General features: G+C 43.1%; 2 protein-coding genes and 1 pseudogene across 9 annotated transcripts in view; 1 reads left to right on the top strand and 2 right to left on the bottom strand.

The window, feature by feature from the left end:
- The window catches only part of LOC126935030 (tripartite motif-containing protein 3), a 172,194-nt gene that overhangs the window by 35,077 nt on the left and 111,798 nt on the right, over positions 1-25,319 (bottom strand). The window lies entirely within an intron of this gene.
- On the bottom strand, positions 3,683-5,601 carry LOC126935297 (voltage-dependent anion-selective channel protein 1-like; annotated as a pseudogene).
- The window catches only part of DNHD1 (dynein heavy chain domain 1), a 75,506-nt gene continuing 63,195 nt past the window's right edge, over positions 13,009-25,319 (top strand). For 5 of the 8 annotated variants that reach the window (XM_050756026.1, XM_050756025.1, XM_050756027.1 and 2 more), the window contains exons 1-4: positions 13,009-14,268; positions 14,547-15,384; positions 19,207-19,380; positions 25,111-25,314. In XM_050756026.1, the coding sequence (XP_050611983.1) occupies positions 14,136-14,268; positions 14,547-15,384; positions 19,207-19,380; positions 25,111-25,314 (1,349 nt within the window). In that variant the 5' untranslated portion in view covers positions 13,009-14,135. The remainder of the gene's footprint in view (positions 14,269-14,546; positions 15,385-19,206; positions 19,381-25,110; positions 25,315-25,319) is intronic. The other 3 variants (XM_050756023.1, XM_050756024.1, XM_050756030.1) reach the window with 3 other exon arrangements.

Genomic DNA, 25,319 nt, shown 5'->3' with positions numbered 1-25,319 from the left:
TTTTTAGTAGAGATGGGGTTTCACTATATTGGTCAGGCTGGTCTTGAACTCCTGACCTTATGATCCGCCCACCTCAGCCTCCCAAAGCACTGGGATTACAGGCATGAGCCACTGCTGCCGGCCTATACAAATTGTCTTATTGAGAAAAGTGGTTCCAATCATGTTTTTTGCCCCATTTAGCTGCCATCTCTTGAACAGAGATGTTAGGAAGGTAAAAGTTGCTGACCAGGACCTTACCCACTGAGTGGCATTCTGTCCTTGGGAAATATAAATGCAAGTAAAACAGGTTTGAACTTCTTTTTTTTTTTTTTTTTTTTTTTTTGAGACGGAGTCTCGCTCTGTCGCCCAGGCTGGAGTGCAGTGGCCGGATCTCAGCTCACTGCAAGCTCCGCCTCCCGGGTTCACGCCATTCTCCTGCCTCAGCCTCCTGAGTAGCTGGGACTACAGGTGCCCGCCACCTCGCCCGGCTAGTTTTTTTTTTGTATTTTTTAGTAGAGACGGGGTTTCACCGTGTTAGCCAGGATGGTCTCGATCTCCTGACCTCGTGATCCGCCCGTCTCGGCCTCCCAAAGTGCTGGGATTACAGGCTTGAGCCACCGCGCCCGGCCAGGTTTGAACTTCTTAACTTCCAGAAGACAGGAGGATGGGACCTGTGATACTGTGCTGCTGGTGAGAGGACCCTTCCACATCAACATGTGTGTGTATCCTTGGAATCAACTTCCATTGTGAATTATCTGTGCTCTCGTCCTTCCATGTCACATAATAGTAATTGCTAAAAAAGAGCTAGGAGCATAGATCTGTCTGACTCTAAAGCCTTTGCTCTTTGAACTTTGAGAGCTTCTGTCTTACTTAACCTGCCTCTAGGCATGAAAAAACAAGTGTCCCTCAGTCTGACCTCTCTCTTAATCCCTTTCTTAAAATGTCAATCTCTTGCCCTGGTTCTTTCCTGTTTCTAAAAATGTTTAATGTTCAGGAGAAAAACTTTATTCCTACCACTCTGCCTTCCATAACCTGGTCCTCAGGTCTTGCCATAAAGTGATAGCCATTGGCATAATGGGAACAATGTGATATTCCAAGCACAGCACTAAAGAATAGATGTTGACAAGTTTTATCATATTATCATAAACATAAACATTGGAGATACTTTGGTGTTCTTGCCATTGTGACTTCAGAACTGCCCACTCCTTTGCAAAGCCTCATTCTTTTGAGGCTGTTCATCCATACAACCTTCTCATTACTTGTCTACCACTCTCATTTAGTACTACTCTGCTGCTACTTTACTCTAAATAGCTAGCCCTTGGTCTTCCTATCCACTCCTTGATATTTTAACATTTACATAGACACTTTATTTGGTGTTTTGTCTCTTAGTTATTTGGCCCAATCTCTGATGATTTCCACTCTGTCTTGGCCACTCACTCCGTTTGTCATGTCTTGGCCATTATCATCACCACAAACTGCTCTATCTTCAAAATACTTGCACCTTATTTATTGACCATATTCCTTCCACTTGGTTTATTGAACTATTCCATCATTCTCTGATTTCACTGCAACCAATGCTTCTACTTTGCATTAGTACCTTCCTTCTTTAGATTGCTGTATAGCTTAAACTAGTGGTTTTCGTGCAATAGGTAGAATTTCCTTGCCTTTCATCTCTTTTTGAACCCTTAAATAAAGTGAAACTTATCTGTGCCTGCATTTGGACAGCTAAATGCCACCCAAGGAAACAACTGTGGAGAAATTTATATCACTATGAATCCATGGTTATCAGCTTCAAATGTAGTCTCAGCCCCATAGTCCTAGATTTTTCTAGTCATTTTAACTTTTCCCTGCAATAACTATCTCAAACCAACATTCTTAAATCTCTTGTCACTCCCCCGCACCATTATCTTCACTTTATGCAAGTAACTGTTTCTTACCTCATAGACAAAAGTAGAAGGTATCGGTAATTCTCTCAACATCCTCCAACTTATTTACCCACACATATGCATCATTGTTTCTCTTGTCTAAACAAGGCAAGCATACCTCTGTCTAAGGCCAGTGCTTATTCCTGTTCTCAGAATCTTAGTCCTTCCCTCTTGGAGAATCTTTGACTTCCACTTTACTGAATTCTTCTCATCAGTGTTTAAACATGCTAAAGACTCCCCTGTTAATAAACCACTTCATATCTCATTTCCCCTCCAGTTACGCTTCCATCTTTTCTACTTTACAGTTAAACTTCTCAAAACAGATAGTTTGGGCCTCTCCATATTACGAGTCATTTTCCATTTGCATTCCTCAACCCAGTCCATTTTGACTTCTACAACCCTCATTCTATTGAAATGGTTCTTACCAAGGTCACCTTGGTGATCAACTTCCTGTCGGTGAATCCAGTGGTTATTTCCCAGTCCTCACTACCTCACTTTTCAGTAGCATTTGGTATAATTTTCTAGTTTCTTATCATTGATACGCTTCCACTGGTGTCTTACTGTACTGTCATGGTTTTACTACTACCTCTTTGACCACAGCTGCTTAGCCTCCTTTGCAGGCTCATCCTCCTCCCAGCCTTTAAATCTAAAAGTTTTTCTAGGTCCTGTTCTTCTCAGTCTAATTTTCCTAGGACAGTTTCTTCCCCACTCTGAACTTCAGTTACTGGTAACTTCCAGATCTCCTCCAAGCTGTTTGACATCTCCACTTAAGTATCTCAAAAACATCCCAAATTCAACGTTTCCTAATAAACTATCCTATGCCTGGTACTCATCCAGTTGGAGAAGATAGAAGGCATTTCCCTTTTTCTCCTATCACTCAATTGCCAAATCTTACGAGTTTACATTTCTAAATATCCCTGGATTCTCACTACCTCTCTCCACCCTCACCGTAATCTCCCACCAGGATTACTGCAGTTGCTGCGCTTCCAATACACACTTTGTATCCCTTCAATCTTTTCTTCACTCAAGCCATAAAATAAAAACTAATGCTTAATCTTTGTAATAGCTTCCCATTCTTAGGATAAAAACTGAGATTCTAAATATGACCTACAAAGGCCTGCATGATCCAGCCTCTGTCTACTTCCAGCTTTATCTTATCAGTAACAATGGACTGTCAATACTATTTGCTGAATTTATTCAAATCACACTTCACTCTTTCCTTCTGTGCTGTAGCCACACTGGCCTTCTTTCGCTTCCTCTAAATTGTCATATGCTGTTTCATCTCAAGGCCTTTGTATGTGCTGTTTCCTGGCTTACAATGCTTTCTGCCTTTATCTACTCATTCTTGAGATCCTAGTTACTATTTCCTCAGATAACTCTTCCCCAGACTCCAGCTCCCATAATTCCTCATGCTTTCGGTATATCACACTTTTTTCAATATATTTTTCAAATTTTACTTTGAATGATGTTAATTACAGCATTTGAAGGGGAGGATCTAAATTCACACAAAATGGAAGACTCTAAAATACACCCATTAAACTGCTAAAAAATAAATTGAGTGGTGAGAATACAACAGAAGTCCAATTTAGATTCTGAGTGTTATCACCATGTGATTCTTCCAAGCTTATATCTGGAACTCCTGGAAGCTATTTCATATTCTCGTGGAAGGGCACAAAACCACGGCATGAGAAGGAATTAAGTCCTGAATTATTGGCTTCATCACATCTACCCTCTTTACCCCAGAATGGCACAAAACAAACAGTTACCACACCCTGCAGACATTTTGGTGTAAAAGAGGTGATGATTAACTGGGGTGGAAAGATCACGAAGATCTGTCTAAAAGAATCTCTTTCAAGTGAGTTTGCACCATCAAGCAACAAGCCTATCATTAATTAGGGTTAGGAAACCAAGGTTCAATTCTTAGGAAGTCACAATTTCATTCATTTACTCAATATGAATTTACAAAATGCCTACATATTACCAACTTCCACGTACAGTCATTTCTAGATAAAAAAGAAAACTGGCTTCTGAGGAGGGGCCACCAAGTTGCCTCTCCAAGTCTATAGCTGAAAGGACGTTTTTTGGAATTGGGTTTCTTCTCTATCTCTAAAAGGGTAACATTTTAAAACTGAATTATCTTTAGCCTGGAAATCTAACATACTTAGCCTGGAAGTCTAACATTTAGCAATGCTGGCATCCCAAGCATACAGTAAAAGATACACTAAATTCTAAAGGTAGCTCTGCTGCAAAATAATGTAAAAATAAATAATTGTACAGTATTTATGCTCGAAATTTCAGTTCCAGACCTAGTGTGTAACCACCGGCATTGTTATTCTTGCCATTCAGGACAGCTGACAGTGTCATTTTGATACCTAGCTTTAGGGTCTCAGTGTATTCTAAACCTATTAGGCGAGAGTTGTTCACTTAGCCAAGAAGGAGGTGTCAGGGTTGATCAGATACTTGGGTATTCCAAAGTGAGTGTTTGTATTAGTCCGTTTTCACACTGCTGGTAAAGATATACCTGAGAATGGGTATTTTATAAAGAAAAAGATTTAATGGACTCACAGTTCCACATGGCTGGAGAGGCCTCACCATTGTGGTGGAAGGTGAAAGTCACATCTTACATGGTGGTAGGCAGGAGAGAAAATGAGAGCCAAGTGAGAGGAGTTTCCCCTTATAAAACCATCAGATCTCGTGAGACATTCACTACCATGAGAACGGTATGGGGAAACTGCCCCCATGATTCAGTTATCTCCCACCAGGTCCCTCCCACAACACATGGGAATTATGGGAACCATAATTCAAGATTAGATTTGGGTGGGGACACAGACAAACTGTATCAGTGTTACTGTTTCCTGCTGTCCAGGTAAAATTGACAGTGATCTCCAACTTGTTATTTACCTTCTGGTAAATGGAGCCACCAAACTGTCCCATTTTCACATTAGTGTGAAGTTGGAGTTCATCAGACTTGTAGCCAACTGCAAAGTTGCTCTGGGTCACTCAGGATTTTGCAGCCTCAAAATGTATCTGGTAGCTAGCCAGCCACCCTTGTAACCCAGCACCAGAGCGCCCCAGATTGAAGGCCGAGCGATGTCAAAATCCAGGTTACAGTCCAGGTTGATGTGCTCCTGCTTGTACCTGGTGTTGATGTTAGCATTTTCCCCCAGTGTTAGGTGATAAGGATGAATCGAGGGTCAGCTTCAGTCCACTTGCAAGATGATCTTCCACAGTAATCTCAGTCCTAGTGTTGTGTGTTTCACTTCATAAACATCAGGCCATATTCAGTCCATCTGTACTTGGTCTCCAGACTGCCTGTCACTTTGGTGAATTTCAGTGTTGGTTGAGCCTAAGCTTACAAATTCCAATGCATTCTCAGATTTTGTTTTCAAATCAAGTTTTATTAGGCCATATCCATAGCCCTTGGTGAAGACATTCCTGGCAGATTTGCCAAGATTGGCATACTTGGGTGGCACAGTCATCTGCTCAGAGGTGGTGGTGGCAGGCGTGGCGGCAGCTATGACAGGGGCTTCATCGGGGAGGCATGGAGCAAAGCAAGCAGCCGACGTGTAGTGCTTTTAACGGTGTTTCATTATATACCTCATAAAGTCAGAGTCCATGACTGTATTGCTCACCATTGTATCCTTATCACAGTGCTTGGCATATAATGTGTGCTCAACAAATATTTGTTGAATGAACATCTTTGAATCTCCTCCCAGCTCGATTTACTATTAATATAACTAAGAGAAAGGCTTTTTATCAGAAGAGACAGAAGTGAACCTGCACATCTAACCTTTGATGTTATGTCAATGATTTAAAGATGTTTTACACCCAAAATCTCAGTAGGTGGTATCTTCTACACTTAATAAAGTCACAGATCAGTCAACATCTAAAAGACCCCATCTGGAGCAAATCACTCTGCCATTCTAGTTTCCATAGTTTCCACCTAATTTCTAAGTCCTATAGTTCTGCTTAAATATCTCTTGAACCCTTTTCCTTCTCTCCATCTTCATTGTTATTACCTTAACCAAAGTTTTATCAGCTCTTCTTTCTTTTTTTTTTTTAGGTGGAGTCTCGCTCTGCCCAGGCTAGTGTGCAATGATGCTATCTTAGCTCACTGCAACCTCTGCCTCGCCTTGCAAGCCTCCTGCCTCAGCCTCCCAAGCAGCTGGGATTACAGGTGCCCATCATCACACCCAGCTACTTTTTGTATTTTTAGTAGAGATGGGGTTTCACCATGTTAGTCAGGCTGGTCTCAAACTCCTGACCTCAGGTTATCCACCTGCCTCGGCTTCCCAAAGTGCTGGGATTACAGGTGTGAGCCACTGCGCCTGGCCCCTTAAAATTTTATCAGCTCTTACACAGATTACAGCAGCAGTCTCCTAACAGCTTTTGTTGTTGTTACACTTTAACATTTTTTTAATTTAATTTCTAAAAAAGGAGTCCCTCCAGTCTCCAGCACAGAGACACAGGCTCAACAGAGTGCTTCCTAATAGCTTTTTGTCTTGAGTCTGGACCCCTTTTGATTAGTTAGGAATTAGCTTAGTTACATGTAATAGAGATTCTGTTTTTCCTTTTCTGGGTATGCCCCACATTCATCATATATTCACATATTCCACAGATATTTGAGTGACTGGTTTTACCAATTTTAGCATAAGCCCTGCAGATACAGAGCTGAACAAGAACATTCAACCCGTGTTCTCTTGGAACTTAACGTAGTTATGTGAAGGTTAATATAGGACCAGTAATCGCAACTGTGATGAATGTTATAAAGAAGAAATGTATCTTGTAATGGAAACATACAGTAGTGCAAACTTTTTCTGTTTGAGGGATGAAGGAGAGCTTCACTGGAAGTGATTTTGAAGCTGAAACCCAAAGGATGAATTAAAATTAACCAGACAGGCCTGTCATGGTGACTCACACCTATAATCCCAGCACTTTGGGAGGCCAAGGCGGGAGGATTGCTTGAGCCAAGGAGTTTGAGAGCAGCCTGGGGAACATAGTGAGACCCCATATCTACAAAAAAAAAAAAAAAAAAAAAAAAAATTACAAAACCCAAAATATACTGGGCATGGTGGCACATGCCTCTAGTCCCAGCTGCTTAGGAGACTGAGGTGTGAGGGTTGTTTGACCTCGGGAGATTTGAGGCTACAGTGAGCCGTGGTCACCTCACTGCCCTCCAGCCTGGGTGGCAGAGCAAGACCCTGTCTCAAAATAATAAAACAAACCAGACAAAAGACAGGGAGAAGGTCTATCCTCCTTTCCTTCAAGTCTTTGCTCAGATGTCACCTTTTTTTTAAGGCTTACTCTGATTATCCTATTTAAATGGTAGCCCATACTCCCCTTAGACATTCCTGATTCCCTTTGCTTTGTTTTTTTCCATAGCATATATCACTTCTCACATGCTATGTAAGTTTATTCATTTTATTCTTTTTTTTTTTTTTTTTTTTGAGATGAAGTCTCGCTCTGTTGCCCAGACTGGAGTACAGTGGCTTGATCTCGGCTCACTACAACCTCCATCTCCCAGGTTCAAGCGATTCTCCTGCCTTAGCCTCCCAAGTAGCTGGGACTACAGGCACCCATCACCACACCCAGCTAGTTTTTTGTATTTTTAGCAGAGATGAGGTTTCACCGTGTTAGCCAGAATGGTCTCAATCTCCTGACCTTGTGATCTGCCTGCCTCAGCCTTCCAAAGTATCATTTTATTCTTTATTATCTGTCTCTCCCACTGGAATGTAAGCTCTGTAACTCAGGAATTTTTGTCACTGTTTCTGTTTTGTACACTGATATAACTGAACATTGTTTTGTACACTGATATAACCAAACACTGAAAACAGTGCCTGATGCAGTTGACACTTAGTAAATATTTGTTGAGTGAAAGGAAGCAAGAAAGAATAGTCCCAGAACAAATGTATAGAACTTGCCTTTAGAGAGAGAAAGAGCATCTCTAATTGGTAACAGGAAGGAGGGAGGAATGGATAAGAGCAGATCTAAATGTTTTTAAAATTTAGCATTTGGAGATTGCGAGAATTCCTTTTATTTTATTTTATTTATTTTATTTTATCTTATTTTATTTTATTTTATTTTATTTTATTTTATTTTATTTTATTTTATTTTGAGACAGAATCTCACTCTGTCGCCCAGGCTGGAGCGCAGTGGCGCCATCTCTGCTCACTGCAAGCTCCGCCTCCCAGGTTCACACCATTCTCCTGCCTCAGCCTCCTGAGTAGCTAGAACTACAGGCACCGGCCACCATGCCCGGCTAATTTTTTGTATTTTTAGTAGAGATGGGGTTTCACTGTGTTAGCCAGGATGATCTCAATCTCCTGACTTCATGATCCGCCTGCCTCGGCCTCCCAAAGTGCTGGGATTACAGGTGTGAGCCACCACACCCGGCCCTGAGAATTCCTTTTAAATAGCATGTGATGGTTAGTTTTGTGTGTCAACTTGGCTAGGCTATAGTACCCAGTTATTTAATCAAACACTAATTTGGGTGTTACTGTGAAGGCATTTTTATAGGTATGGCTAACATCTACACTTAGTTGACTTTAAATAAAGGAGATTACTCTGGATAATGTGGGTCAGTTGAAAGCCTTCAGAGTAAAACTGAGGTTTCCCAGAGAAGAAGAAATTCTGCCTCAAGACTCCAGCATCAGGCCAGGTGCAGTGGTTCACACTTGTAATCCGAATGCTTTGGGAGGCCAAGATGGAAAGATTGCTTGAGTTCAGGAGTTCAACGTTTCACTGAGCTATGATCTGCACTCCAGCCTGGGCAACAGAGTGAGGTTTTGTCTCTAAAAAAGTAAAAATTTAAAAAAATTAAGAGGAAACAATAAGGCTGCATCATTAACTTCTGCATGAGTTTCTATCATGCCAGCCTGCCCTACAGATTTTGGACACTTACCAGCCCCCACACATGTGTTAGCCAATTTCTTAAAATATATCTCTTTATATGAATGCATATTATTGATTCTGCTTCTCTGGAGAATGCTGATTGATAATACAGCATCTCCTTTTTTCAAATAGAAGATAAAGTCATCATCTGAGAATAAAGCAGAAGGAAATGGAAGATGAGAGAGTACAAGAGGTTTGAAATACTCATTGCCCAGAATGGAGGAGTGAACTGACAAAAGAAACAGAGTTTTAGGCAGTGTTGAGGGTTCAGCAGAGCTTACGGAACAGAAATCCTTTCTGTCTTTGTCTGAAGAGCTTTGATTTTGTTTTGTTGTTGTTGTTTTTGTTTTTTGAGACAGGGTCTTGCTCTGTCGCTCAGGCTGGAGTGCAGTGGTGTGATCACGGCTCACTGCAGCTTTAACCTCCTGGGCTCAAGTGATCCTTCTACCTCAGTCTCCCAAAGTTTTGGGATTACAGGAATGAGCCACTGCACCCACCTTTTTCTTGTTTCAGGCCTATTGTGACTCAGGTACTCCTCCTTGCCCTTTTATGAAAGAATTGTCCATGCTCTTTATTCATGCCCTCACTGAATCCTTTGTCTTGTTCACGGTTATGTCAAAATGAATAACAATCAAACACTTAACAATTATATCAAATGTCAACTACTTACCAGGCTCTATTCTAAAGCATTTTGTGTGCATTAATTCACTTAATCCTCACAACAATACTATAAGGTAGACATTATTATCTTCATTTTCAAAAAGTGAAACTGAGGTAAAATATCCCATGACTAGTAAGTGATGAAGTTAGGATTTCAATCCAGGCAGTCTGATTCCAGAGCCTATCTTCTTACTCACAAATGAAGATTGTTATACATTCATGTATTTTTTTCCACGAATATTTTCTGATCACGTACTCATGGTGCCTAGTATAGGAGCTGGGGATAGAGTAGGCAGCAATCAGAATCTCTGCTACCATGGAGCTTATGTTTCTAGTTAGGGGAAATAGGAAATAAATAAGTGTTTATATGAAATGGTAATAAGTGCTATGGAGAGAAGTAATGCAGATAAAGAGGATAAGAATGTTGGGGAGAGAGTTGCTATTTTCTGTTGGGCAGTTAGGGAAGAACTCACTAATAAGGTGACATTTGAGCAGAGAATTAAAATGAAAGAGTAAGCCTTGAGAGCATCTTGAAGAAGTGTTCACTCTTCTACTGTTCAACTAGTTGTGTAAGCCACTAGTGGTCCCCTAGTATCCACTGTCTCCCTCTTTCTTTACGAAAAGAACCTCTAAATTTTCTTTTGGCATATGACCACTGAAAATAAAGATTAGATTTTGTAGCTTTCCTTACAGCTAGGTTTGGTCATGTGATTGATGTATGCAGTTGCCAGGCTGTGCCCTTAAAAGAAAGGGTATGCCTTCTCCTTTCCTTTTCCCTCCATCTCACTAGTTGGGATGGGACCCGGCACATGGTGGTAAATTACTTTGGACCTTAAAGATGAGAACTACTTCCTTCGAGAAGGCAGAACAACTAAAGGCTACCATGGTAGCCTCAGAGTATTTATATTTGGATGGTTATATGAGAGAAAAAACCTATCATGTTTAAGCCATGATATTTTGGGTCTTTTTATTACAGCATTTGTGTGGTAGGTAGAAGTTTTAGATCGGGGTCCCCAACCCCCAGGCCACAGACTGGTACCAGTCATGGCCTGTTTGGAACCAGGCTACATAGCAGGAGATGAGTGGTGGGTGAGCAAATGAAGCTTCATCTGTATTTACAGCCACTCTCCATCACTCACATTATTACCTGAGCTCTGCCTCTTGTCAGATCAGTGGTGGCATTAGATTCTCATAGGAGCATGAACCCTATTGTGAATGGCACATGCTAGGTGGCATGCTCCTTATGAGAATCTAATGCCTGATGATCTGTCACTGTCTCCCATCACCTCCAGATGGGATTATCTAGTTGCAGGAAAACAAGCTCAGGGCTCCCAATGATTCTATATTATGGTGAGTTGTATAATTATTATATATTACAATGCAATAATAAAATAAGTAAAGCTCACAATAAATGTAATGCATTTGAATCATCCCAAAACCATTAACCCCTCCCCTGGTCCGTGGAAAAATTGTCTTCCACTACACTGGTCCATGGTGCCAAAAAGGTTGGGGACCACTGTCTCTGAGATTTCCTGCTCTCTAGTATATATCTCCCTAGTATATCCTGCATATTCCATGGGACTGTGAATATGACAAATTTTACTTACATGATTAGATTATAATATATGGCATAGTTGACTGTAAGAGCGATTGTCTGGGTGGGCCTGATCTAATCACATGAGCCACATGAGCCCTTTAAAAGCAGAGTGTTTTCTTTATGGTTACAGAAGGGGACATCAGAAAAGTGTGAAGCATAAGAAGGGTTTGAGGCACTATTGTTGGCTTGAAAATGGAGGAACCACATGTCAAAGAAGACAGGTGGCCCCTAGGACCTGAGAGTGGCTCCTGGCTAATGGCCATGAAGAAAACAGGGACATCAGTCTTACAACTGCAAGGAACCGAATCTTGCCAACAACCATAAGAGCTTGGAAGTGGATACCCCCACGCCCCCCACCCGCTAGAGCCACCAGATGAGTAGCCCGGTCAACATCTTGACTTCAGACTTATGATACCCTGAGCAGAGAATCCAGTCAAGTCATGCTGGACATCTGATCTACAGAACTGTGAGATACTAAGTAGCTGTTGTTTTTAAGCTGCTTAGTTTGTTATAACTTGTTACGCAGCTCCAGAAAGCTTGTGTATTAGTGAGGGTTCTCCAGAGAAACAGAACTGATAGGCTGAGAAGTCCCACAATCTGCTGTCTACAAACTAGAGAACCAGGAAATCTGGTGGTGTAATTCAGTCCAAGTTTGAAGGCCTGAGAAGCAGGAGCACTGATGTCCACGGACTGAAGATGAATGTCTCAGCTAAAACAGCAAATCCACCAGCTGTCTGTTTAAATTCTGTTTAGGCAACAGATTGTACAATGTCCATCCACATTCGTGAGGATGATCTTTACTTAGTCTACCTATTCAAATACTAATCTCTTCCAGGAATACCCTCAAAGACACACCCAGAAATAATGCTTTACCAGCTATCTGAGCATCTCTTAGCTCAGTCAAGTTGACAAATAAAATGAACCATCACGGCCAAGCATGATAGCTCGCACCTGTAATCCCAGCACTTTAGGGGGCTGAGGTGGGAGGATTGCTAGAGGCCAGGGCTCGAGACCAGCCTGGGCAACATAGAGACATTTTCTGTCTCTACAAAAAAATAACAATCATAACTTGTGTATCTCCAAACTGATACATAAGCAGACAGCACAGTATGTGTGTAGTCTGTGAGGTGGGAGTATGTCTGGTGTGATGCAGGCACAGCGGTAGTAGAGTGTGAATATGGAAAGAGAAGGCTATAGAGGTAGCAGGCAGTTATCAGCAATTTGTAGGCCATGATAGGACTTTGGCCTTCAGTTGAAGGAATTAGATAAGGGGGCATTAGTGAGCTTTGAGCAGAGGAGTCATAGGATCGGCCTATATTTGAAAAGGATCACTGGCTGCTCTAAAAAGAATAGATTATAGGGGCAATGATGAGAAGCATGAGAAGGGTTTGAGGCAAGGAGAACATTTCGAAGGCTGTGGAAAACCCAGGTGAGAAATGATAGCAGCATAGACCAAGGTTGTCATACTTAAGATGGTGGGAAATAGTTGGATTCTGGATATATTCCGAAGGTACAACCAACAGAATTTCCTGAAGGATTACTTATGGAGAGAGAGAGAGAGAGAGAGAGAGAGAGAGAGAGAGAGAGAGAGAAAGAGGGGTAGAGAAGGGGTTTGGAAGAGGTCTCAAAGCTGACTCCAGGGTTTTGATGTAAGAAACCAGAAAGGATGGATTTGCCAATGACTGAGGTGGGAAAGACAGTGAAAGAAGCAGCGTTTCTTTGGTGGGGAGAGGGTGGTTAGGAGCCTGCTTTTGGACATTTGAAGTTTGAGATACGTATAAGCTCTCCAAGTGGAGACATTAAGTAGGCAGTTGGATATACTAATCTGGATTTCAGAGGAGAGGTGGGGCTGAATTTGTTTTTTTTTATTTTAATCATTCGCTTTTTTTTTTTTTTTTTTTTTTTTTTTGAGACGGAGTCTTACTCAGTCGCTCAGGCTGGAGTGCAGTGGGGCGATCTCACCTTCCGGGTTCACGCCATTCTCCTGCCTCAGCCTCCCGGAGTAACTGGGACTATAGGTGCCCGCCACCACGCCCGGCTAATTTTTTTGTATTTTTAGTGGAGACGGGGTTTCACCGTGTTAGCCAGGATGGTCTCGATCTCCTGACCTCGTGATCCACCCGCCTCGGCCTCCCAAAGTGCTGGGATTACAGGTGTGAGCCACCGCGCCCGGCCTCATTCAACTTAATTTTTAAAAATCAGCCCCTACATAAGCTCTCCCCCCAAAAATCCCTCCCCCCGTGCCAAATAGATGTTGAACTCCTTGAGATCAAGGATTTTGTTTTATTCGGGCTTCTTGTGGGGAGGTGGGATAGGGTAGATGGATACGTTGGGGGTGGGGATGGGGAAGTACCAAAGACCTGGCACTAGTTTAGACACTGTATGGATATAAACACCTGCTTACGACACCCTCTGGATTGCTAGTCTCCTGAGTCAATTGTGCTGCACGTTCAGACCCGGCCTGGTCCCCTGCAGGTCCCTGTCCCAGGCAAGCCTCAGCCCACAGGTTCGGCCTGGTTCGGCCCCTCCTGGCTCGGGCTCTCCCCTCTTGGCCCCGCCCACATCGGACCCTGGCCCCTCCTCTTTCTGGCTCCCCCGGATGCTCCTGGTAAAGACTCAGTCCCTCTGGGATCTTGTAACGGTTCTAACTGCTGGGTGCGGGTGGAGCTGCGGGGTGAGTCCTCGGCTCGGGATCCGTTTCTCTTTGTTCCCCAGGACCCGCTCTCGCCCCTGCGCTCAGGACCCCCTCCCACAGAGTCCGCCTCCTCTTCCCCGCGTTCCCAGCCCCCCTCCTTTGCCCCTTCTTAACGTCTTCCCCTACCCGCATCCTGACCGTCATTTGCCTTGCCTGCTCCTTGGCTTTCTGTCTTCACGACCTCCTTAGCCTGTGGGCGAAGACGTCATGGGACTGGGGCTTTGCTGCCTCTGAGTGACGACCTGTTAACCCGTTTTTCAGGCGATCGCCAGCTGGAGTGCAGATTTCCTGCTGTGACTGAGGTTCAGAGTGAGCTCTGTGGGTGTGTCAGTTTGCCTTTTCAGGTGATTGCACGTGTGTGTGCCAGTCTCTCCGTGTATGGGTGGCTATGATTAGGGTGAGCCTCGGACTGGAACTCAAGTCTAAGTTCATTCACTGCTTCAGCAGGCACTCTTCCATGAAACCTCATCAGAAGATCGGGCTCTCTTCCCTTGCCTTGCCTCCTAAATCCCCTAGGCCAGGTGAGGGGGACAGGGTATTGGGAGGTAAGAAGGAACTCTTCTGCCAGGAGGGCTCTCACCTCTTTCTTAGGCCTGCTCCTTACCGAGTCTTTGGGGAAGCAGTAGGGAGGGCCTGAGGGTCTCAGGAAAGGCTCTCTGCTGGTCTGGCTCTGCTCTGTAGCTCCATCTATTTCCCTGTCCCAGGTCTTTTCTTCCTCCTAACCCCATTGACTCTGACCATCCCCTGCCCAGAACCTGAGGTCCCTTCTCTGGCCCCTCTCCTGGGCTGGCCCATACAGGTGAGGCCTGGCATCTGGCATCCTGGAACTGGCAGTTGGAGCCTGAGCTGTGGGCAAGGTCACTTCGGCAGCAGTTGAATGCCCAGCTCCTCATGGTCCCAGAGGAGAAGAGGGTAGGTTTGTCTTCTGATGAGACATCATCTGATGCCCTTAAGTCTTGGCACTCCATATGTGTCTTGGACAGCAAAGAAGAGCCCTTGGCCTGTCAGCAGAAACAGAGGCAGTTCGTGAAGCCAGCGACTGAGTCAGAGCAGCCCACAGTGCTGGAACTCCTGCTAGCTGAGCTCCGAACTCTGTTCTCAGCTGTGTTGCAGGACAGTAGCCCTGCAGCTTGGCGCTATCTGCATGCAGTACTGGGTCTGCTGCCTCCATATCGTGAGTTGCTAGTTGGCCACCTTGATTTGCTGCCCTTCCTGGAGCAGCTGTACTGCTGGGCACCCTGGGTCCAAACCCACCTCCATCTGGACCTGCTAGGTGCCATTAACCAGGCCTTTCCTCCAGACAGCTCTTTGTTAGACAGTGCTTCCCATGCTGACTGCTATCCCCAGAAGCAGAGGCTCCATCACAGGCCCCCATGCCCAGCTTGCCCTTTTGTGCAGGCCCGGTGGAGTAGGCAGCAAGTAAAGGAGGAGCTGGCCACCTGGCTGCGACCATTGACACTACCCGAGCTACAGCGCTGCCTGGGCATTGTTGGTGCTCAGGTGGCCCTAGAAGAGGCTGTGTGGCTGGATGGACTTAGTCTCCTTCCCTTGGCACTGGCAACGGACATCCCTGTACAGTATGAAAGCAGTGACACTGACAATGCAGAGGAGGAGCCTGTTGGAAGAAAAGAGACCAGGTAAGTGAGGGACTCAGTCTAGGGCTTTGAGCAGAGGAGAAAAAGGAGCTGTTTTATGGGTGCCTGTAGGGTCACTTGGAAATTTAGATCCAGCTCTCTGTTGATCGTAGGGGATTAACCCAACTCCACGCAAAGCTAGTGTGAGGCTACTTTCCTCTTCCTTTTTCTCTGCAAAATAAACCTAGTGGTGTTAGTGTTAATCCCCATGGAGAAATACAGAAATTAATGAAAATCAGAAGTCAGCTATGAGGCAGCCAAAGCTTTAGAATAACAGCTTCACTTTTCAGTTTCCAGGCTTCTTTCTTAGATGATGCCAGAAGTCTCCTTAATTCTTTTTCTGTAATTCATTCATAATCACTTAACATTGCCCAGGCCTACCGTGAGTTGATTCCTGGATGCTGGGTCTTTCCCTCAAGGTACCCCTAGGGAATGCATGTCTGACTGTCCTTACCACATGTATGTGAGTTAAAACAGCTCCAAGGCAGAGTGGAGTTGGCAGCACTACTGGATAGAATTTCATTTTGACCCTTCCAGAGTCTTCTTGTCCTGCCAATGTGGGCACCCTGGCCCCTTGAGTGATATTTTTTTCTTTTGTTTCTTTTTTTTTGAGATGGAGTCTCACTCTGTTGCCCAGGCTGGTGTGCAATGGTGTGGTCTCGGCTCACCGCAACCTCCGCCTCCCGGGTTCAAGTGATTCTCCTGCCTCAGCCTCCTGAGTAGCTGGGACTACAGGCATGTGCCACCATACTCAGCTAATTTTTGTATTTTTAGTAGAGACGGAGTTTCACTATGTTGGCCAGGCTGGTCTCAAATTCCTGACCTCATAATCCGCCCACCTCTGCCTCCCAAAGTGCTGGGATTACAGGCGTAAGTCACTGCGCCCAGCCCTGTTTTTTTCTTTTTAAAAATATCTGGCTGGCAGAGCTCTCTACAGGATTTCAGAATGCTTACAGAGACCTTCTCTTCTCAGCGTTCTTTAACTGTAGATATTTTTTTTTTTTTTTTGAAACAGTCTCACTCTGTCGCCCAGGCTAGAGTGCAGTGGCCTGATCTTGGCTCACTGCAACCTCTGCCTCACAGGTTCAAGTGATTCTTTTGCCTCAGCCTCCCGAGTAGCTGGGATTACAGGCTCATGCCACCATGCCCCGCTAATTTTTGTATTTTGGGTAGAGACAGTGTTTCGCCATGTTGGCCAGGCTAGGTTTCCAACTCCTGGTCTCAAGTGATCTGCCCACCTTGGCCTCCCAAAATGCTGGGATTACAGGCATAAGCCACCGCGCCCAAGAGAGTTCTTTAACTTTAGTCTTGGAATTCTTCTTGTCCTCTGACCTCATTTTCTAGACAATGCTTTGCAGCTGTCTGTGGCACATTTACTGTTTGGGAAGAAGGCTAGTTTTACCTTTAACTGAGCTTGACTTCCGCAGTTTTTGCTGTAAGTTTATGGCTGGGTGAAGTCTTTCCATTAAAGCCTAATGTTGGATAGATAGGTAGGCTCCTGGGGTGCTGATGGAAAGTGGCCAATGCCACAAATTTATGGTAGGCCTATCAGAATCTTTTCCTTTTTCAAAGAGCTGCCCTGTGCCCTGAGTACAAGTTTCGTTTCCTAGGGGAACTTAACTGAATTGGCATGGGCTGAGATGTTGGGAAGGGATCAAGTTCTTTGTCCTACCTTTGAACCTGGCAGTAAACCTCTAAGGTCTAGCTAATATGGCTTCATTTGCATTATGTTCTCCAGGAGTGGCTTCCCAGGCATTCATTCATTTAATAAGTGTTGGATAGCTACATTTATTAGGAACTGTAAGATTCTAGGGATACAGAAGTGAATGAGACAGACTCAATCCCTTCCCTTGAGGTATTACAGTTTAGTTAGGGAGAGATAGTTAAGTTGATAACAAGTAAAATATAATTACAAATTGTAATAAGTGCTATAAAACAAAAGAATACTGTCTTTTGCCTGGCTGCTCCTCTGGGGGTGGGGTGGGGGGGAGAGAGAGAGAGAGAGAGAGAGAGAGAGAGAGAGAGAAAGAGAGAAAGAGAGAATGTGTGTGTAGTTAGGGGAAAGTACCTGTGGGAAGTGTTCAGGTCTAGATTAGATTAACAAAAACATTGTCGCAGGTTAGAAGGTGAAACAGAGTTTCAAGGAGGAGGGAGCAGTCAGTAGTATTACATGTTAAATGAGACAAGTAAGAAGAATGAAAATGTTCATTGGCTGTAGTAACAAGGAAGAGGTTAAGTTTTGTGGGGAGGAAGCTAGATTGTGGTGCATTGAGGAGTGAATGGAAGATGAAGTGGAAATCGCATTTTACAATTTTTTTGTGAAGCTTAGCTTGAAGGAAAAAGACAAATAGCAGGGCAGCAGCTTGAAAGAATTTTGGTGTCTGGGTAGGAATTTTTTTTTTTTTTTTTTTTAATGGAGAGTTGTTGATAGCCCTTAACATGGTGCTTGAAAAGTAGGTGCTCAATAAATATTCATAGACTAAACGAATAGATTAAGGTAACAAGAAGAGTAGATTAAAAATAGGATCCAGAGCACTGATGGAGGAATCAATCTTACAGAGAAGAAAGGATACTTCTTCCTCTGAAATTGGGGGACAGATAAGTGTGTGGGAAGGCAACTGAAGTTGAGGGAATTGGCTAATGGCTAAAAACTTCAGCTTTCTCCAGACAGGGAAGGAGACAGAGAATGGGATGGAACTGGGAGCTCAGCAGGGCTTGCATGGGGTTAGGGATAGCAGTTTGAGAGGCCTGAAAGAGGTAGCTGCCTGAGGACTTGTGTGAAGACATCAGAGCAGAATGAGCCCACAACTGATTGGACACCAGGAACCTGTAGAGGAGCAAATGTCCTTGGTTTTGTGATCTTCTGAATATACCATATCATATAGGACTTTGCTGAGAAAATGAACCTATAAGAGCAATTATACCATTTAAGATGTCCTGATCTAACACAACAGTTCATCAAGGACATATTTATAAAGGTTATAAACCATATTGTTGATATGAATTCTAGAATAGGATTGCAGTGTTATCCCTGGGGAAATTTGTGTTGATCTAAGTTTGAGTCAGTTAATGATACTGGTATATTCTGACTGGCTAAGTCTAAGTTAAATCATTCCCGAGTTTTTTTGTGTGCGCTCTCAGGTCATCCCGACTAAAAATTATTAGTCATTCCCTTTTGAGTTATTGGTAACTAATTTCCATACCAATTTTCTTGACCAGAATGCAGAAGAGTAAGAGGATGAGCATATTGGTGCAGGCTTGAGGGGGCCACCATTAGATCTTGGCAGGAAAGGAAAGAATATGAAGCTAGAGGTTGGGTGATGGTGGGGGAAGAGCAGAAAATGTAACAGGCATGGAGATCATTCAGGGTTGGAAAGCACGTATAATGGAATCAAAGATAGACTATTAGATCTGAAAGGCTAAGAAGGTTGAGCTGGGAGGGGAAGTCCAGTACTGTGGACTTACGTAGCAATGAGTTGTGAAAATAAAGTCTTCCCATTATTTGTACACAGTATTGTGTAATACTGACTTCACGGTAATTACAATCAATCCAGAATGATTATTTGTTTATCAGAAAGGGAGAGTTTGCTCACACACATGTTTGTGTCAATATTGTTGCCTAACTGTGTTGCATAATACACTATATTTGCCCAGTATGTGGTATCTTTGAATATAGATGGTAGTCAGGCTCTGACAATGCCATGTCAGGTCTCCTCAGGCACCTGATCTAGCTCCTCCTTTCACTAGTCAACAGTGGCAAGGCCTCCCTCTAAGGTACTTGACCTTTTTGCTCTGCCTTTTCTCTCCTGACTTTTTGTCATACAGGTCTCAGCTTGACTATGAAGTTCCCAGGGAAAAGACCCTCCAAAAGAGCAGCACTGGCTTCTCACCTGAGACTTCCTTCCTGGGTAGCCAGGTGATGACTGCTCTGAAGACAGAGAGATACCTGAAGAAGATCCATTTCCTCTATCTCAATGTGGCTCCCAGCCGGTACTTTAGGTGAGAGCCTATGTCCAGGCCCCTTCTCCTCCCACTGCCTGGTTTCCTTCTGTGCTATCTTCCGCCTCCTCTTTCTCCGCGTGTGCACCCCCTCTCCCTGTCCTTTCTCCACATACTCCTCCTCTGACTCCAGTGTCCCTCTCTCTTCCCTTCTCCTCAGCCTCCTCCTCCTTTCCACTCTCTACCTCCCCTTCACTCCCCTTTGCTTTTGCAGACTTTTGTCTTACACATCCTTTTCTCATATTTTGCTCTTCTTTATTCTATCCTAGAATGATAGAAACATTTGTTCATAGCCTCAGAAGTAAATTTTATGGTGATCTCTTCCAACTCCAATGGAAGAATCATGTGTTTGTTTAAATCTTTGCAGTGTCAGGAAAATTTTTTTCCAGGCATCTTGTTCCTTAGACTGAATCAAAGTCTGTGTTCTTTTAACTTCTACCTCCTGGTTCTAATTTATCTATGTGGCTGTAAAAACAGGTCTCTTCCTTCCCCATGACTCAAGAGGCATTTATTCACTTCCTCTCATTAGATCCAAATCACACCTACTTTTAAAAATTTATTCTTCTTGTTATTATTTTGAAGCAAGGGCTCACTCTGTCACCCAGGCTGGAGTGCAGTGGCGCAATCATGGCTCACTGCAGTCTCAATCTCTCTGGCTCAAGCAATCCTTTCACTCAGCCTCCTGAGTAGCTGGGATTATAGGCATGAGTCACCACACTCGGCCAGTTTTCTAAAATTTATTTTTTGTAGAATGAGGTCTCACTATGTTGTCAGGCTGGTCTGAAACTCCTGGGTTCAAGCCTCAGCCTCCCAAATTGCCAGAATTACAGGCATCAGCCACCATGCCCAGCTCAAATCTCACCTATTTTTAAAAGCCCTATTCAAGTCTATCTGCTCCCAGAAATAATTGTAGTAATTGCCTTTAACCAGGCTCTTCAATATATTAGGCACTGTGCTAATAAACTCATAACATGGGTTACCTAATCCTCATCTACCAGGTAGGTGCTATTATTATTTCAGTATATGAGATGAGTGGACTGATACATAAGAGAGGTTGAGTAATTTATCCAAAGCTACATAATAAGTGGTGTAACTAGGATTTAAACCTAGGACTATCTTAATTCAAAAGTTTATGCTCTTAAGCAGTATCTAATACAGTCTCCCAAAGAACCTTATTTCCTGCACACACTGATCTCTTGAACTTAGGTAGCACTAATGATCAATATCATTCATTCATTTACTGATCAATTCATTTAATAAATGTTCACTGAGAGCATCTGTCAGTTATTAACTGATTGTCTGTTGATTCTAATTCTCCTCCCTCTCTGCTTTGTGATACTGAGGCTGAGATTCTGCAAACTTTTTCTCTTTTTTCAGCTGGCCTCCTATTAGGTTTGATTAATGGAGAGTGCTAGGAGACTGGACAGCAAGATAAGAGGGGAAGGGACTTGCTGCTTCGTTTGCTTGCTCTTTCTGCCATCATCGCCTTAGCAATGGTCTTTCACCCTGGCATCAGCACTTTCTTTTTTCTTTTTTGAGAGAGAGCTTACTCTTGTTGCCCAGGCTGGAGTGCAATGGCACGATCTCAGCTCACAGCAACCTCTACCTCCCTGGTTCAAGCGATTCTCCTGCCTCGGCCTCTGAAGTAGCTGGGATTACAGTCATGTGCTACCACACCTGGCTAATTTTGTATTTTTAGTAGAGACAGGATTTCATCATGTTGGTCAGGCTGGTCTTGAATTCCTGACCTCAAGTGATCCACCCGCCTCAGCCTCTCAAAGTGCTGGGATTACAGGTGTGAGCCACCGTGCCTGGCGGAGCCAGCACTGTCTGAATCAGCCTTTTCATAACGCTGAGAGGTACCAACACCAGCTGGTAGCCCCTTTCCTTCAGAGTTCTTTTTGTTGTTGTTGTTTTCTTTTTTTAGACAGTCTTGCTCTGTTGCCCCGGCTGGAGTGCAGTGGCAGGAACACAGCTTGCTGCAGCCTCCACCTTCTGGGCTCAAGTGATCCTCCCACCTCAGCCTCCCATGTGACTGGGACCACAGGTGCCCACCACCATGCCTGGCTAATTTTTAAATTTTTTGTAGATATGGGATCTCACTTTGTTGCTCAGGCTGGTCTCGAACTCCTGAGTTCAAGCTATCCTCCCTTCTCAGTCTCCCAAAGTGCTGGGATTACAGGCATGAGCCATTGCACCCAGCCGCATTCAGAGTTTTGAGTCTCAACTCTGCAAGGCCCCTCCTCCAATCTCATAGCTTCTAATAACCCGAACCTCTTCCATTTGTTCCTCTAGTTCTGGAGCTGTTTTTTTTTTTTTATTTTTATTTTTTATTTATTTATTTATTTTTTATTTTTTAAATGGAGTCTCGCTCTGTCGCCTAGGCTGGAGTGCCATGGCGATCTTGGCTCACTTTAATCTCCACCTCCTAAGTTCAAGTGATTCTCCTGCCACAGCCTCCCAAGTAGCTGGGATTACAGGCACCTGCTAATATGCCTGGCTAATTTGTGTATTTTTAGTAGAGTCAGGGTTTCACCATATTGGCCAAGCTGGTCTCAAACTCCTGGCTTCAAGTGATCCACCCACCTTGGCCTCCCAAAGTGCTGAGATTACAGGCATGACCCACCGCGCCTGGCTTCGACATCTTTTCAAAAACACATTCTCTTTATTAAATTCACTTTGTTGAAATGCCTAGTATGGTTTCTGTTTTACTGCCTGGACCGTGGCTAACACAGTATCTGGTATTATGAGTGGCCCCAGGAAACTAGCCTCTAATATAGGATCTTCTTTGATTTGGTAATGTCCTTGGCCTAAAACAGTATTGAATTCCTTGCTAATGGGAAATAGGATACTAGTAATCCATGACACATAGTGGCATCACAATTAATTAAATTATATCACTTGTGGTTGAATGTGATACACCTAGTGGCTGCTACACTTGACTGTCATGGCTGTAATGATAGTAATGGTGACAATGTGAGATGGAATGCCTACAAATCATAGTGGAGAGCTTACAGAAAGGAAATGACAAGCATAGGGCTTTAAACTATTAGCATCTTTTATAATCAAAGAAGCATCACGATCAAAGACAATTAGGCACATAAAGAGACAAGAAACTATTGACAAGAGAACTAAAAAGGCAATGGATGATTACAGGGCCAGGATCTGCCAAAGAAGGAAACCCATTGCAATGAGTTCAGCATTTGGTGCTGCTTTTCCCCAGACAGAGGCTCCTCTCAATTCCTCTCAATATAAAGGTAGTTAAATGTCAATTTTACTATACATTCCTGAGATACTGAAAAGAGGAGCCAAGCTTTCAACAGACTCAGGGAACTAAATGAGCAAAAGTTGTAGTTCAGGCCCCATACCAAGGAGGAGGTATATTTCTGATTCCACTTTACTCATGTGTTGTAGCCATTTGGGGTCTCAACCTGAAGCCTGGGGGATTACATTTTTGGGTTCTCTGATGTGTTATACAGATATTATATTTCATGTATTATCTAGTTTCATATGTTATCCAGATAGTTGGCCTAGTTTTTCTAGTTGTTCTCAAGTGGGAATGTTGGTCCAAATTTCTAGTGCACCATCAATAGAAATAACTTTTTCACTTGTTTCATTTTATTTCTTTATTTGCTATGTAATAGGTTTTTTAAATGTGTTTGAATTTATCAAAATTTTAATTGCATTTTCTCCAGTGTTTGATTTACATTTAGGAATTTATTCCTTCACCTCCTTTATTCCTTGAGTCTTTGCTCAGCTGTCACTTCCCCACCCTTACCCACCCCATTTAAAATTACACTTCTCCCCTGGCACCGCCAATCTCCCTTTGCCTGCTCTTTTTCCCCCTCCCTGTTGTTAATGATGTTTATCATCTTCTCTAGTAGAATGAGAGCTCCATTGGGGAGGGGTTTGGGTTTGTTGTGTTTAATGATGTATCCTCAGGGCTTAGAACAGTCTGGCATAGAGTAGATACTCAGTAATATTTGTTGAATGAATGAGTGAACTAATTGCCCAGATTAGGGAAAGATTTGGTGGGAGTAGATACTGAGTTTAGTACAGAACTTGGTGAGTTTCAGATGCAAGCAAGACGGAGTTTGAGATGTTGTGGAAGCAGCTGAATGTTTGGGTCTGGGACTCAGGAAGATACTGATTTCCCCCATCTGCTCTCTAGTATCATGTCATATGCCAGTTGATTCTGAGCCCTTCGAGGACAAGGACTATATAGAAGTCATCTTTATGTCCCCATCGCTGACCACAATACTTGAACAGAGGTACAACTTGATAAATGGTTTAACTAAGTTCCATAAAGGCAGGGAGTGAATTTTTCTTGAACACTGATGTATCCTCAGTGGCTTACACACTGCTTGCCTTATTAAACATTTGTAGAATGAGTGAATTTCCTCCAAAGGAGTAGTGGCCATTGCGAATGAGAAGGGTACTCCGTAACTCCTGGCCCTACACAGAAACAGCAGCCTCCATTAAGTAGGTCATAGGAAAAGGAAATACCTCTTGGGAAGAGCCAGGGCTCAGTTAACATAGGCAGCCTCACTGTGGGAAGCTAAATGGCCCACTGATTAAAGGAGGGGCATGAGTCAGGTAACTTTGGTTTTAAATCCTGTATTGTTCCCTTAACTGTCTTGGGCAAAGCTTTAACTTCTCTTTGTTTCAGTTTTCCTAACTGTAATTTGGGGATATTAGTACTATACTTGAGACACTTTAGTAACTTTGTCAAAAACAAAGCAAGGTTTTAATATGACTTGACTTAGCGTGTCCATTCTGGTATCTATCTAAAATGTACTTAAGTCACTTGCTTAACAATGTTTTCTAGAAAGTTGAGAGAGATAAGAGATAGAGGAGGGCTATTTTATCTCTTAGGCATTATAGGACCTATGATACAGCTTTTAAAGTGCTAAAAATATATGTAATACTTAAAAATATTGCTGGCTCTGAGTTATATAAAGAAAACAGAAAATAAAAATAAATGCTTTATTAAATGTATCTAAACATAGCATTATGCTAACTGGCCTACTGTAACTAGATACACCTATTATATCACTACATATATATTGCATTTAATGTGGGATATAGGTGCATTTTGCTGAAATAAGAGAACCCAAGACCAACTAAGATTTTTAAGATGGCTCTGAAGGTACTTGTCTAGTTAACTAGGTTGCAATTTTCCTCTTTATTTGCCTGTTTCTAATTTTCTAGTCTTCCTCTGCTTTTCTCCAATCTCGGTTACTCCACCAAATAACATTCTGATTATCTCTGCATGTCTTTCAGTACCCAAGTATGTATGTATTTTATCATTTCTAGAAATGAGAATTTTTCACATTTATCATCTCTAAAATTGGATGCATCTTACAAATTGATGGAATATCTTATTAGAAGCATTTTTATCTTAGCATTTCATAAGACAATGCTGCAGCTTATGGTGGACAGTGTCTTAGATTTGATGGGATGTAAGATATCTGCGTGTGAAGATATTAATTTCTTGGAACTGGCTAGGTGCCTTTTTCTTTCTTCCTATCTACCTTTGGCTTCGGTTTCTTAATAATATTTGTTTCATCTTTCTAGTTTAAAAATCATTCTGTTCTCTTTCCCCCTTTTTCTCCTTTCTTCTGCCTGCCTTCCTGTTTCCCTTTTTCATCTCCTCTATCCTCCTTTGGTCTCTTAAAGTCTGACCAAGTTACCAGGGCCTTCACTGATCAGAGCTCTTTTTTTTTAAAGGCCTTACAGCCTGATGGTGGTGCCACCCGACAAGGTGAATGCCGAGCACTACATCTTCTCTCCCTTTGGGATCTTGCACGTACATCCTGTAGAAGGTAGCGAGACGATGACACTGGGTACCTGGCACCATCACTGTGTTCTCTGGCAACAGCTCCAGTTCATTCCATTCTTTAAGTATTGCCTCTTACGCAAGTCCTTTACCTGGTAGG

This window comes from Macaca thibetana, chromosome 14, assembly GCF_024542745.1.
Source record: "Macaca thibetana thibetana isolate TM-01 chromosome 14, ASM2454274v1, whole genome shotgun sequence".
NCBI classification, from domain to species: Eukaryota; Metazoa; Chordata; class Mammalia; order Primates; family Cercopithecidae; genus Macaca; species Macaca thibetana.
Note: the sequence above shows the minus strand (reverse complement) of the source record. Positions and strands in the feature narration are given on the sequence as shown.